Below are 14,662 nucleotides of genomic sequence, written 5' to 3' on the forward strand. Positions count from 1 at the left end.
GATGGTGGAGGGGTTGAACTTGCCCATGGGGAGGTAAGATGCCCAGTAGAAACCAAAGCCTCTGTTCAGGTGAGAGATGACCACAGAGTTTGACTGAGGGAGGCGGGGATGGAAAGGTGCTGAGTGAGCCAGAACTGAATCCTGATACTCATCGTGGGCCCCTGGCTTCTTTCCATTCCCATGGTGGGTCGCCGTGAACTGTTTTCTTGGCCAACTTTTCTCTCTAATACAGGAGCTCCTTGGCAGGGGCTGCATCCAATTTTTATGTTTCCTCAATGTCCAGTCCTGGACTGAACACAGAGTAGTGCTTGGCAAGTGTTTGCTGAATGAATCTTCTCTTTAGATTTATCCTCCTCCTCCTCATTTTTTTTTTTTTTTTTGACTGGTAAAATATACGTAACCTAAAATCTACCATTTTAACCATTTTTATGTGTACAGTTCGGTGACATTAAGCACATTTACATTGTTGAGCTACCATCACCACCATCCACCTCCAACAGACTTTCATCATCCCCACTGAAACTCTGAGCCTGTCAAACAACGAAGACCTCTTCCCTGCTCCTCCCAGCCTTTGGCAGCCACCATTCTACATTCTTTCTCTATGAAATTAACTACTCTAGGTAACCTCATATGAGTGGGATCATATAATAGCTGTCTTTTTGTATGGCTGATTCTACTTAGCATAATGTCCTCAAGGCTCATCCATGTTGTAGCATGTGTCCCAATTTCCTTCCTTTTCCAGGCTGGAAATATTCCATTGCATGGATATACCACCGTTCCATTATCCATTCACGGGTTGATGGGCATTTGTGTTGTTTCCATCTTTTGGTTATTGTGAATGATACTGCTATGAACATGGGTGTACAGCTATCTCTTCAAGTCCCTGCCTTTGGTTCTTTTGGGTAGATGTCTAGAGGTGGAATTGCTAGGTCATATGGCAGTTCTATGTTTAACTTCTCAACTATACCGTTTCCACAGCAGCTGCACCATCTTACATTCCCACTAATAGGGCACAGCAGTTCCAGTTTCTCCACACCCTTGCCAACTCTTGTTGTTTTCTGTGTGTGTGTGTGTTTTTAATTGATAGCTATTTTAATGAGTGTGGGATCATCCTTAAAATACAAATGGCCATGAAAAAGGGAGATCCCAGGGCGAGGCATTATGGGGACTTTTCATGAGTGTACTCTGAAGGGAGACAGCTGGGGTGCTGGAGGGAGGTCCTAGATTTGGAGGGCACTTAGCAGGAGCAGAGACAGGATAGTGGGTGCCAAGACCACACTCTTTGAGCTCACAGCATGGACTCAGGGCTGACTTAAGGAGACTCCCCACTATGGGAGAACTGAAACCCAAAAGGTTTCCACAAGGAAAGATTTGTTTGTTGAGCTCACGTCCCTGGGGAAAAGCTGTTTCTAATTTAGACTTTTCTTTCTATGTGTTGCTTCCCAGTGCGACAATGCGAAAGGGTTGAAAGCCTTCTATGATGCAATAAAATACGGGCCGAACCACTTGATGGTGTTTGGAGGTGTCTGTCCATCCGTCACATCCATCATTGCAGAGTCCCTCCAAGGCTGGAATCTGGTGCAGGTAAGGTCCGAGCTACCTTCTGTTGTGGGGAGGTGTGGTTGGCCCTCAGTCTTTTGCAGGAATGATTCCTTGTACAATGTGGTTTCTATTTGCCTAGGTCAGGCCTCCTGGACTTTCTCCTGGGTGATAGCACAGCCTTTCACTGCTGGCCTGACCTGGCATGGCCCCCATGGTGGGCCTCTAAAGGGCAGCCCTGATGCTACCACCGTGTATTTGAAGGCTTCAGGGATCACCACTGACTCCCTAGCCCAGCTTTCTGGGTCATCGATGCCAGTCCAACCTGCCTGTCCACTGTTATCTACTGCTCCTTCCACTTCCTCCAAAGCACAGCCTTGCCAGACACTCTGCCTTTCCACACATGTGTCCTGGACCTTTGGGTCTCAGAGCCCTGCTCTTGATGTTCCCTTAACCAGATGACCACTCATCAATTCTCTGCCAAGCCTCCCTTTCCCACTGAAATTCTCTTTTGTCCTCTAAGACTGCCTTTGTCCTCAGTTAAGTCTTTCCTGGGCTCCTTGCCAGTTATTCACTCTTTGCCCTGGCAGATTTTATACATCATTGAATGCTCCACCAACACACATATAGTCTATTGTAGGTAAGACTTGCCAGTGTTAGCTGTTATTGGGGATGGGAAAGAAGAGTGTGGAACTATATGACCACCAGGGGTGAGTGGTGGCTCATACACATGTTTACTTTTTTGCTCCATCCATCCATCCATCCATCCATCCATCCATCCATCCATCCATCCATCCATGCATCCACCCATTCACCTATCCATCCATCCATCCAGCCAGCCATCCATCCATTCACCTATCCATCCATCCATCCATCCATCCACCCACCCACCCATCCACCCACTTATCCATCCATCTGTCCATCTGTCTATCCATCCATCCATCCACCTATCCATCCATCCACCCACCCACCCACCTATCCATCCATCCATCCACCCTCCCACCCACCCATTCACCTATCCATCCATCTGTCCATCCATCCATCCATACATACATCCAACAAATATTATAGGCAACTTACTCTGTGCCTGGATTTTGGTAGGCACACTGGGGATACAATGCTGAACAGGATAGATGTGGTTTGCATTATTCTGGAGCTTACATTCTAGGAGGAAGACAGGCAAGAAGCAAGTAAATAATTAAATAATAATAATAAAGTTGTGTTCTTAGTATTTTTCTGCATGAACTCATTTAATTTTTATAACTGCTCTATGCTGTAGGTACCTTATCATCCCCATTTTACATTTTATAGATAATGGAACTGAGGCACAGAAAAGCTATATAACTTGCACAAGGACTCACAGCTAACAAGTAGTAGGGCCAGGATTTTAACTCAGGNTGCATCCACCCATTCACCTATCCATCCATCCATCCAGCCAGCCATCCATCCATTCACCTATCCATCCATCCATCCATCCATCCACCCACCCACCCATCCACCCACTTATCCATCCATCTGTCCATCTGTCTATCCATCCATCCATCCACCTATCCATCCATCCACCCACCCACCCACCTATCCATCCATCCACCACCCACCCATTCACCTATCCATCCATCTGTCCATCCATCCATCCATACATACATCCAACAAATATTATAGGCAACTTACTCTGTGCCTGGATTTTGGTAGGCACACTGGGGATACAATGCTGAACAGGATAGATGTGGTTTGCATTATTCTGGAGCTTACATTCTAGGAGGAAGACAGGCAAGAAGCAAGTAAATAATTAAATAATAATAATAAAGTTGTGTTCTTAGTATTTTCTGCATGAACTCATTTAATTTTATAACTGCTCTATGCTGTAGGTACCTTATCATCCCCATTTTACATTTTATAGATAATGGAACTGAGGCACAGAAAAGCTATATAACTTGCACAAGGACTCACAGCTAACAAGTAGTAGGGCCAGGATTTTAACTCAGGCAGTCTGGCCCTTAAGATAAGACTGTAGTAAGGAAACTTGGCTATGACAGAAGGAAACACGGTGATGAGATATATAGTGATTGCCTTGGGGTAGTCAGAAAAGGTCTCTTGGAGGAGGTGGCATTCAAGCTGAGACCCGAAGGGTGAGAAGGAGACCATTGGGTGGAGTGCATTCCATGTCAGTGAATGGAATAGCAAACGCAGGAAGGCAGCTTGTGATAGGAAAGAACCTGGCATATTCATGGAACAGAAAACAGGGAAGTGGGGCTGGAGTGTGATGGGTGGGGAGTCAGGGTGAAGACAGTGAGAGTGGCAGGGTGAGCAGGAGCCTAACCACGTAGAGGATCTGTTTCATTCCACTTGCATTGACTGGGGACCTCCTCTGAGTCTGGTGCTGCATGCATGGGGTGCTGGGGTGGAGCCCAAGTTTGCAGCCACGAGGGGTGGTGGGCACAAGCGAGGGCAGGTGTGATGAAAGAGAGGTGGGGCCCAGGCGAGGGCCCCTCACTTAGCCCCAGGTCAAGGAAGCCCCAGGGCAGGTGCTATGGCAGGTACAGTGGAGCTGGCTGCTGAAGGAGGAGAGGGCGCTGGACAGCTGGAGACATGGGGGAGAGCGCCACTGCAGAGGAAACTGGGCGTGCAAAAGCAGGAGGTGGGAAAGTATGTGGGCTTGGGGAGTGCTGAGTCATTCCTTGTGGCCGGAGCAGGCCACGCTGATTGTGGGTGGATGCAACACGAAGAGGAGGCCAGAAAAGCAGCCGTGTGCTCTGGTGCAAACCTAACCACAAACCTAACCACACACCCGAAAGCCAGCATGGCTCAGTGTGCCATGGGAGCCTGGCCTCAGCCCTCAAGGTGCCTAGGAGAGCTGTGGAGACCTTGGACCAGTCACTTAGCTTCTCTGGGCTTGAGCTTGCCCTCCTGAATATTGAGGATCACATTCTCTACTAGTTAGAGCTATGTGCTGCCTCCCTAAACCTCAGTTTCCTCATCTGCATAATCAAGGTAGTAATAGGACTGTTTTCATGGGGTTGTCGTGTGGATTGAAAGATTGAAAAGGGATTACAGCTGTGCCTGGCACACAGTAAGTGCTAACTAAGTGTTCTTTGTGGTTAGTCCTGCCCTGTCTCCTCCCACTCCCCAAGTTGAATCCCCTGATTACTTGTCATTCCTGGTCTTGCATTCCCACATTTTCTTACACTGTTCCTACCACCCAAAACATCCATTCTTCCTATATCCAGTGTATCAAGTGCTACCCATTCTTTGAGACCCAGCTTAAATCCTGCCTCCTTCAGGAAGCCTTTCCTGCCTGCTACTAGGGGCCTGCTAAAGTTGGGCCCTAGAAAGCCTTTCTATCACTTCCCCTTGTTTAATTCTAGCAGAGCGTGTGCACAGCCCAGTGTCCCATTCTACCCTGCCTGTCCCTCTCTTAGGGTTTTGCAGATGTGAGGGTGTGTTTATAAATGTTTGTCTCTCCAGCTGGATGGATGGATAGGTGAATGGATGGATGGCTGGATGGATGGATGGATGGATAGGTGAATGGGTGGATGGGTGGATGCATGGATGGATGGATGGATGGATGGATGGATGGATGGATGGATGGATGGATGGATGGAGCAAAAAAGTAAACATGTGTATAAGCCACCACTCACCCCTGGTGGTCATATAGTGAGCTCCTTAGGGACAGAACCTGGACTTCTCTTTTTCCCTATGCCTATCATTTCACAGTCTTCATTAGAAGTCTGCTCAATGATCAGAGGGATAGAGGGAGATGGGAAGGGATGGAAGGATCTGCAGATGGACACTTTGTCCAGGCATGAGAGGCTGAGGTCCCAGGGAAATCCCTTGCCCAGAGAGGAATCCAACTGATTCCACTGATTCTCAGTGTCACTTGGAACATCTGTCCCTCAGAATTCCCTGAGGAGCTGCAGGAACAAGCACAACGTTGGAAACTCCCAGCTTGCAGACCAGAGCTACCTGACCTCGCCATGAGCAGGACAGCCCTCCAACCTAGAGGAGTTGATAAGACAGGGAAGTGGGTTACAAGATGGGGATTGTGTTAGTTATTTATCACTGGGTAACAAATCCCCCCAAATTTAGTGGCTTAAAACAGCAATATCGTGTATTATTTCATTATTTCTCTGGTTCAGGAATTCAGACACACTGAATGGCTTGTGTTTGCTCCATGGTGTTTGGGGCCCAACTGGAGGACTTGAAGGCTAGGGGCTGGCATCATCTGAAGGCCTGACTGGGGCTGGAGGATCTGCTTTCAGTGTGGCTCCTCTCCATGTGGAGGTCTCCATAGGGCTGCTGGAGTGTACTCATGACAAGGCAGCTGGCATCCCCCAAAGTGAGTCATGAAAAGACCAAGTCTTTTAGGACTTACTCTGGAAATTGCATGCTATAACTTCTGTAATCTGTGGATCACACAAATTAGCTCTTATTTAGAGAGGAGTAGTACCAAGGTGCAGGGGAGGTGAAGCTCACGGGGGGCTAGCTTGGAGACTGGATACTATAGTGACTAATGTCTGGAGGAAGACAGGAACTCCAGTTGCCCAGCAAGGGGGACTTGATGCTGAGGCCCTGCCCTGTTTTGCAAAACTCCTGCTCATCCTTCAAAACCCTGGATACCACTTCCTCTGTGATGCCTTCCCTGATCTCCTCCTTCACCCCTTTCCTTCGGTGCTGCCCATCCCCGCTCAAAAGTAAATTAATTATTTCTTCCTCCACTACACCCGCATTCTCAATAGCAGGTGATATCTCCTCCAAGGGAGTAAAAGGACATTGGTTCTTGTGCGGAGGCAAAAAAAATCTTACTTTTTTAATGTGTAAAGCATAGATATAGATGTAGTACACAAACGGATCTATGTATGCCTGTGGTATTACAATTTCACCAGGTGGCAAGAGTAGGAAAAAGTAGCCAGAAAGTCTTCTTAGGAGACTAACAGTGAAATGAAGGTTGAGAAACACTGTTCCACATCCTTCTATATTGTGTGCAGTATTCTCTTATTAAATTTCATGTCAATGAATTCTACAGTTAAAATAGATAAAGATGGTAAATTTTATATGTATGTTTTGCCTCAGTTAACAAAAATAAAATTTTAAGAATGGGCTTGGCATGGTGGCTCATGCCTGCAATCCGAGTGCTTTGGGAGGCCAAGGCAGGAGGATGGCTTTAAGCCAGGGGTTTGAGGCCAGGCTGGGGAACATAGTGAGACCTCATCTCTACAAAACATTATAAAATTAGCCGGGTGTGGTGGCACACTCCTGTAGTCCCAGGTACTTGAGAGGCTGAAGCTGGAGGATCGCTCAAGCCTAGGAATTCAAGGCTATAGTGAGCTATGATCATGCCACTGCACTCCTGCCTGGGTAAAAAAGTGATGCACTGTCTCTATTTAAAAAAAATTAAGTGTTATGAAAAATAATCTGTTCTATATGCCAGTCTTCTGTATCAGATTGTGAGCTTCTTGGGGGCAGCCCTTCCCCACCCCTTCTTCATCTCCTGGTTCCCAGTGTCTGGCGCAGGGTCTGGGCTTACAGTAGGTCCTCACTGAGTACTGAACTGTGCTAAGTGCAGAGGATAGGCGGACGGAGGGGCCTGAAATGCTCCATGGCAGAGCCTCTCACAGTGTGGCTCTGACTGTGGGGTGGGGAGGGCAGTGGACCATGCAGAATCTCAGCCTCCACCTCCACAGAATCACTTTGCATTTTCCCAGGCTCCTTGTAGGGGAAGATGCCCACACCCAGACAATACTGCCCTAGCGTTCACTACTAGACACTGGGGCTGGATCAATGGCTGCAACTGGAAGTGGATGCGGGATGCTGGGGGGCTTGGAACTAGAGGGTACTCAACAGTTTGGACTTACCTGAGGACCTGGGAGGCAGAACGGTGGATGAGCCCAGAAGACTGGATTTCTCCCAGCCTTGTGCAGCCAGGCAAGGAAGATATAAGAACAAAGATCAGGATCTTGATCTGGGAGTAGACTGGGAGCCTGGATTCCTGCCTCCTTCTCATTCTCAGGGAACATAGCCCCATTTATTATGAGCCAGACTCTGTGGACCTCCCAAGCCACCCCAACCCCAACTCAGGGAGGCTGAGCTTGTTTCCAGAGATGGTGAAGAGGTGGATGGGTGGGTCTACAGGTGCCCAAGGGATTTGATGAATCTCTTAACTTATTCAAGACTGGGCTTCACAACAGAGCTTCACAAATGGGAAACTGTGTGTAATCTGTGTAATTGAAAAGGAGCTCTGGCTGCCCTTTTTGGAGGAGCAATGCTTGCCGGACAGAGATAGCCGGGAATGCATAATCAGTTGTTTCTGTTTCCTTGTGTCACAAAAATAGGGATTCACACACCAGAGGGGTGAAAATTCACTCTGGTGCTGAAATCGGTTAAATTTAACTTTTGCCTTTTGCTGGGCCTCTTGGTTCATAGCTGCTGCATAGAGAGGCTAATATTGTTTGAGTCGTGATATGAGTCACTTAGCCACTGGGAACCTCAGTTCTCCCTCTATATGCAAGGCCCTTCACAGAGTCCAGGGTCTGACATGCAGGTGAGAGTGGCTCTGTCCCTCTCCAAACTGTCAGAGCCTGCTCAGGGTGCAAGGCTCTGATCTGGGCCTCATGCTGGGAGGAACCCACTAGGGCATAACCCAGGAAAGCATCAGGGAAGGGTCAAGGTCTAGACATTGGGGAGCTGAGGGTGTTCAGCCTGGAGAGCACACGGGGCACTGGGGAGGAGGGAGGAGTCCAGACCTCCAGCGTTGCATGACTGTCTGTGATAGATTTTGCTGGTTCTCTGGTGCAAGTGGGGAGAAGCAGGAGCCATGGCTGAAGTTAGCGGGGAGCAGGGTTTCCACCTCCTGCAAGCAAGCCCTGCCTCTGGAGGCTTCCAGCATGGAGCAAGCTGCCTGGCTGTGAAGTCATGAGTTCCCTGTGGCCCAAGGTTCCCTGAGCAGTCCGGTTTCAGCCAGGCCTGCTGTTGGGGAAATTTAATACACAGAGTAGGCATAGACCAGGTCAGTGGCTCTCCACCTATATGGGAAGAGTTACTTATGGGGGTTCTTGGTAACAATGCAAATTCAATATCAGTGGCTCAGGTGACTGTGATGCTCTTGGCCCCTGGAGACTTGCCAGGCCAGGAGCTCTCTAAGGCCTGTTCATCCCCCAGACACCTGGGCTGTTTAACAAATGCTGCTGGTCCAAAAAACTCCAATTGATGCTGCCCATGTGGGAAAGAGGACATGGAGGAGGTCACCGGGGTGTGGGTGGGGGGATGCTGTCAGGGCAAGTATCCCAGTGCCGCTAGGATGAAGCTCACAGTCCATGGTGGGGCACAGTCCATGGAGTGCACCATCACCTTGTCGTTTTCCCAGCCCACCTCATGCCCCTTCATGCTGCTGGCCTCAGTACAGGCTGCTGGCAGGACTGTGCTCATTCTTCCTGGCACAGCTTGGGCACCCCTCCTTTGCAAAGCCTCCCATGGCCTCCCCTGTGCTTCCTGACCTGACCTGCACATCCCTCCCAGGGTGTTTGCTATGTCTGCCCACCCCTGGCCTGCAACTGCCTGAGGTTAGAGTTGTGTCTCATTCACCCTGCCCCTTGGCCTGGTACAGGCCTGGCAGTGATGCCAGAACAGTGCTCAGGGCGTATTTGCTGACGGAGAGCCAGGTGCCTGTCTTTTAGGCCTTGGGTTGGTCCCCTAAGAACCAAGGGCACCAAGCTCATCAGAGCTTGCCAGACCTAAAGTCACCCGAGGACTCTCCAGCTGCAGCCTCTTGTTAAACGGATGCAAAGGGAGCCCTAACACAGCCTTGGGCTCAGCCTCAGCCTGCATCTCCCATCTCAGGAACCCCAGTCCCCCCCATTTTCTTTTTTTTTTTTGAGGTTTAAGAGTATATATTATTTTTTAAATTATTTTTTTATTATTATACTTTAAGTTCTAGGGTACATGTGCATAACGTGCAGGTTTGTTACATATGTATACTTGTGCCAAGTTGGTGTGCTGCACCCATCAACTCATCAGCACCCATCAACTCATCATTTACATCAGTTATAACTCCCAATGCAATCCCATTTTCTAATTAAGTTTCCTTTGCAGTTTTTTTCAGACCCACCCAGAATCCTGTCCTCAGAGATCTAAGAGTGGCTTGTGTTGGCACTTATGGGGGCGGTCCTGCAGATCTCCCACCAGCCTGATCTGTCCTGAAAGCATGGGGCCTGGGAAAAACCAGGAGAATTTGGAGCTGGGTGGGGAAGATGGAGACAGAGCTTGGGAAAGGTCCAAGAGATGCCAGCAAGAGGGAGTTTGACATCCTCAGAGACCAGGACCACACTCCTTCCTGCTTGGGAGTGAGATGATCACAGCTTCAGCTTGCAGACAGAAATCGTCTTGCTGATGAAAATAAAGTCAGATTCCTAAAGGGATAAAGGGCTGCTCGTAGGAAAACGCAAACACTATTTCCTCAAGAACTGTATCCCGCAGAGCCTGTCCTTTAAAAGGCAGCCGTGGCAGATTATTAAATTGTAGATGCACTTCTCCCGGCTCTGTCCCGAGCCTCCCCTCGACAGCCCACCCTGCCTTGTGGCCCGCCTTGGCACTCCCCCCGAGGACCTTCCTGGGAAGCAACACTTCGGCTTGTGTCATGGGGCTGTCTCCTTGGAGAAGTTCATGTGAGGGAGTGGAGGCAAGGAGGACTTTCAGACGGGAGGATGTTGACTCTGTGTGTGTAGAGGTATTGGCAATGGACTCCCAATACGTTTAGGACTTGATTTCTGAAAACTCAAAAGCGTGCCTGGTTTTGACATTTAAAAACCAAATCAGTGAGAACTTCCAAATCAGGCCTTTTGCTATTTACTGAATTCTGGCATCATTCTAAATGGTCAGTTGATGCCATTTTGCTTCATAGGAACAGAAATTTTGTGATCTGACATGATTTTCTCAAATGATTATTTTATTAAACTGTAGGTTGTCTGAGAAATCAAAAGATTGCTTGTTGCTTAGCTGTGGCTTGTGGAATTTGAGGTAGATTCATGGAATGGCAGAGGTGGCAGAGGCTTAGCAGGCATTGGGTCCAGTCTCCCTGTTGTACAGACTGAAAAACAGAGACCAGATGGGGTAGGGCCTTGCCAAAGCCTCACAGTAACAGCGACGCGGGGCTCCGTGGCTTACCCTCTAGCACTTTGCAGCACGTGCCGTGGTCTCATTTTCTCTCCCTTAGCCTCCCTTTTCTGTTATGTAAAATGGGAGTAGCAAACCCGCCTTCTGTGTTTTGTGCGGATGTGTTTTCTTCAAGGGAAAACACTTATAAACTGTAATCCAGTAGCTGCTGTTATGATGCCCAGCACTCCTTTGCTAGGAGCAGATCTCTGATTATGGCCATTGGAGTTTCATGCTTTGCATGGACAACAGGATTTTTTACTCTGACACTGCAGACTCTGAAAATAAGGAGTCAGGGATGGAATGGGGGCTCTTCAGTAAGATGCTCAAAGTACACGCAACGTCTGCCTCTTAGCCCCCAACATTCAAAACCCACCCAGGCCAGAATCCTGCCGTAACCCGGCCATGTGACTGCCACACCCTTGCCACAGAACATGCAAGTGAGCCTGCAGCCTTGATTGGAAACCATTTAGAAGCAGCAGTACGATAAGGCACAGCTGGAAACTGTTGCTGCTGCTCTCTAAGAAAGAGAATAGAGGCCAGGAATCCAGCACGGGTTGGAGCCATTTCTTTGCACTGGTCTCCAGGGGGGCCATTTAGCACATTAATAATCTATGAGATGCTTCCACCTTCTGGATTCATTAAAAACAAGAAGAAAGGGAAGAGGAGAAATGATACTAAGGGCATGCGCTATTGGCCAAGCAGAGAGGGCAGGAGAGACCCCAAGGACCTGGGGACTTTGGTGGGTCCTTCCTGGCTGTCATCAGATGTCCAGTGCAGTCAAGCCCAGTGTTGAAAGTGGGCAGCAAAGGCTGGGCACGGTGGCTCAAGCCTGTAATCCCAGCACTTTGGGAGGCCGAGACGGGCGGATCACGAGGTCAGGAGATCGAGACCATCCTGGCTAACACGATGAAACCCCGTCTCTACTAAAAAATACAAAAACTAGCCGGGCGAGGTGGCGGGCGCCTGTAGTCCCAGCTACTCGGGAGGCTGAGGCAGGAGAATGGCGTAAACCCGGAGGCGGAGCTTGCAGTGAGCTGAGATCCGGCCACTGCACTCCAGCCCGGGTGACAGAGCGAGACTCCATCTCAAAAAAAAAAAAAAAGAAAAGAAAGTGGGCAGCATGTCACACATGAGGCGAGGAAAAGCTTGGTAGCTTTTTGTTTGGATACAATTGGTAGAAGGAATAAGGAACCCTCAGAAGGGTTTTCAGGACAGAGGAGTCCGGGAGTTGGCTTGAAGCGGGACCCATGGTGGCCATGGCAACAGCATTCCTAGGACACAGGGCTGTGGGGCAGCTGAAGGCCACTGCAAAGGCCAGAGGGGATGGAGAGGGGAGCACGTGGCAGGCTCCATGGTGGAAAAAGTGCTGGCTGGTGCCGGCCCTTCCCGCCTCATTTGCCCCAAATCTCCCAGCTCCAACACCCAGAGTCCCTTGAAGCTGCTCAGCTGCTCTGTGCTCTTTGAAGGCCCAGCCTTCCCCTGAGTGGGCCCCCACGCCTGCAGGCCCGCCCTCTTCTTTTCACCTTGAAAACCACTTCCAGCCTGTGAGAGTTGGCAAGTGAGTTGCTGGCTCTTCTGAGCCTCCGGGCATGTTACCCCATGTGTCCGGCATCCCTTGTTACAGGATTGTCTGTACACCATGGTGTCATCATTGTCTCCATTTCTGCCTCTGCCATTTGACTGTGGTACCCTAAAGACAGTGGGCATTAGAGACTAAGTCGGATTAGTCTCTCCGTGCCTGGTCCCACTTACAGGGACCCAATAATGTGTATGAGGGACGGAGGAGGAGGTTCGCTCCACAGCTTTGAGTTGGCCTGGGGTATCACTGCCCTTCGTGATCCAAACCCCCACTCCTTTGGTGGAAGGGGTAGAGACGTAGTCCCCACATCCAGCCTGGCTTGCGTGGATCCTGGCAGCACCTACCAATCTTCAGGGAAAGAGAGGTTCTGTTCTTACTCATTCATCCATCCACTCATTCATTCATTCACTGACTCATACTGTATTTATTCATTCATTCTGTCACTCAACAAGCGCAGCACCTGCTGTATACTCTCCCAGGCTCTCCTGGAGCAGTGCAAATCCACCACCCAACACCACCATCCAAGAGAGGGAGACATGACAAAGAGGCAGTTTGATGCAGGAGCCTAAACAGAGGACTGGAATTCCGAAGCTCTGGGTCATTTTCCCTCCGATGCCTCTCAGTGACAGAGGGAACTTAGGCAAATTAGCAGCCCCCGCAGAGCCTCACTGAACTCACAGTATTATGGAGATAATCCTGTCCACCCTTCTGGGGCTATGGAGAGCATTAGATGGGACAGGGATGCTGGACCATGTGGGAGCACTTTGCAGACCGTCAGGCCCACTAAGATCTCAGGTGGTGATGTTACTGCCGCTGTGATGCCAACCGGGCCCTGAAAATGTATAGGTCTCCATTTGTCTTCAGATCCAAAGTTGTGGGGATGAAATTGACTATCACTTACCATGAAGGTGATTCAGAACAGTAAAATTAAAACAGAAAACCTACAGGAGAGGCGAAAGAAGCCCCAGGCAGCTGTTAGAGGGCACACGCACTCTTTCTGGTTTTCAGAGAAGGAGAGGTAGGTTAAAGAAGGGCCGGATGCTATTGAGGGCAGGGCGGTTCCCAATCTATTCCTGCAAGGACCCACCCCATGTCTTTCCTGTCGGCCTGGTGAAAGATTCAATTTAAGGTTCTGACCCCTATTTTTAATTCAAGATCATGGTCTCTAAAGTAATATCAGTTCCCAACATGTAACTCCAATGGCCTCATTGTTTATGCGTCTTTCACCGCCAGCCACTTCAACCCTTTTCTGGGAACATGAGGGGTGTAAATAATTCATTCTAAATAAATAAATCACTCGCGCTACTTATGGTACAGCTGGTGCTGCTGGTGATCGGCACAACTGCAGATTATGTAGAGTTGAGTCTGGAATTACAGATTGCGTCTAGAAAGAACTGGAGAGGGAATTTGAAAATGAGCTCCCTCCGGGGACAAACATGTAAAATGGGATTAACACCAACCTAATAAGGTTGGGATGAGAGATAGAAATAATAAATGTGTCACACAGTGCCGGGCACCCAGCAGCCATGCAATATTCTTCTTCTTGCTGCTGCTGCTTTCTTCCTCCTCCTCCTCCTCCTCCTCTTCTTCTTCTTCCTTCTTCTTTTCTTTCTTCTTCTTTCTTCTTCTTCTTCTTTCTTCTTTCTTCTTCTTCCTCTTCTTCCTCTTCCTCTCTTCTTCTTTTCCCTTCTTTCTTTTTCTTTCTTTCTTTCTTTCTTTCTTTCTTTCTTTCTTTCTTTCTTTCTTCTTCTTCTTCTTCCTCTTCCTCTTCCTCTTCCTCCTCCTCCTCTTCCTCCTCCTCTTTCTCCTCTTTTTTTTTTTTTTTGACAAAGTCTTGCAGCCTTGACCTCCCATGCTCAAGTGATCCTCCCACCTCAGCCTCCCTCAGTAGCTGGGACTACAGACACATACCACCACACCCAGCTAATTAACATTTTTTTTTTTGTTTTTTATTTATTTTTTTTGAGACAGGTCTCGCTCTATCAACCCAGGCTGGAGTGCTAGTGGCGCTAATCTCGGCTCACTGCAAGCTCCACCTTCCAGGTTCAAACGATTCTCCTGTCTCAGCCTCCCCAGTAGCTGGGACTACAGGCGCCTGCCACCACACCCAGCTAATTTTTTGTAATTTTAGTAGAGACGGGATTTCACCATGTTAGCTAGGATGGTCTTGATCTCCTGACCTCATGATCCATCCACCCACCTTGGCCTCCCAAAGTGCTGGGATTACAGGTGTGGGCCACTGTACCCAGCCATCAATATTATTCTTAAAACGTCATTCCTGTAATTCATGAGTGAAGGTTACTATTTTGTTGAGGAAAATTGACTAAAAATGGGCTTTTTTTTATGGTGGTGGTTCTCAAACTTCATGAGTATCAAGATCCCCTGGAAACTTGGTAA

General features: G+C 48.8%; 1 protein-coding gene across 1 annotated transcript in view; it reads left to right on the forward strand.

The window, feature by feature from the left end:
* GABBR2 (gamma-aminobutyric acid type B receptor subunit 2) overlaps nt 1–14,662 on the forward strand; it is a 426,191-nt gene that overhangs the window by 129,386 nt on the left and 282,143 nt on the right. Inside the window, exon 2 of the mRNA XM_017887601.1 lies at nt 1,447–1,584. Within this exon, the coding sequence (XP_017743090.1) occupies nt 1,447–1,584 (138 nt within the window). The remainder of the gene's footprint in view (nt 1–1,446; nt 1,585–14,662) is intronic.

Source organism: Rhinopithecus bieti, unplaced genomic scaffold (assembly GCF_001698545.2).
Source record: "Rhinopithecus bieti isolate Rb0 unplaced genomic scaffold, ASM169854v2 scaffold_16773, whole genome shotgun sequence".
NCBI classification, from domain to species: domain Eukaryota; kingdom Metazoa; phylum Chordata; class Mammalia; order Primates; family Cercopithecidae; genus Rhinopithecus; species Rhinopithecus bieti.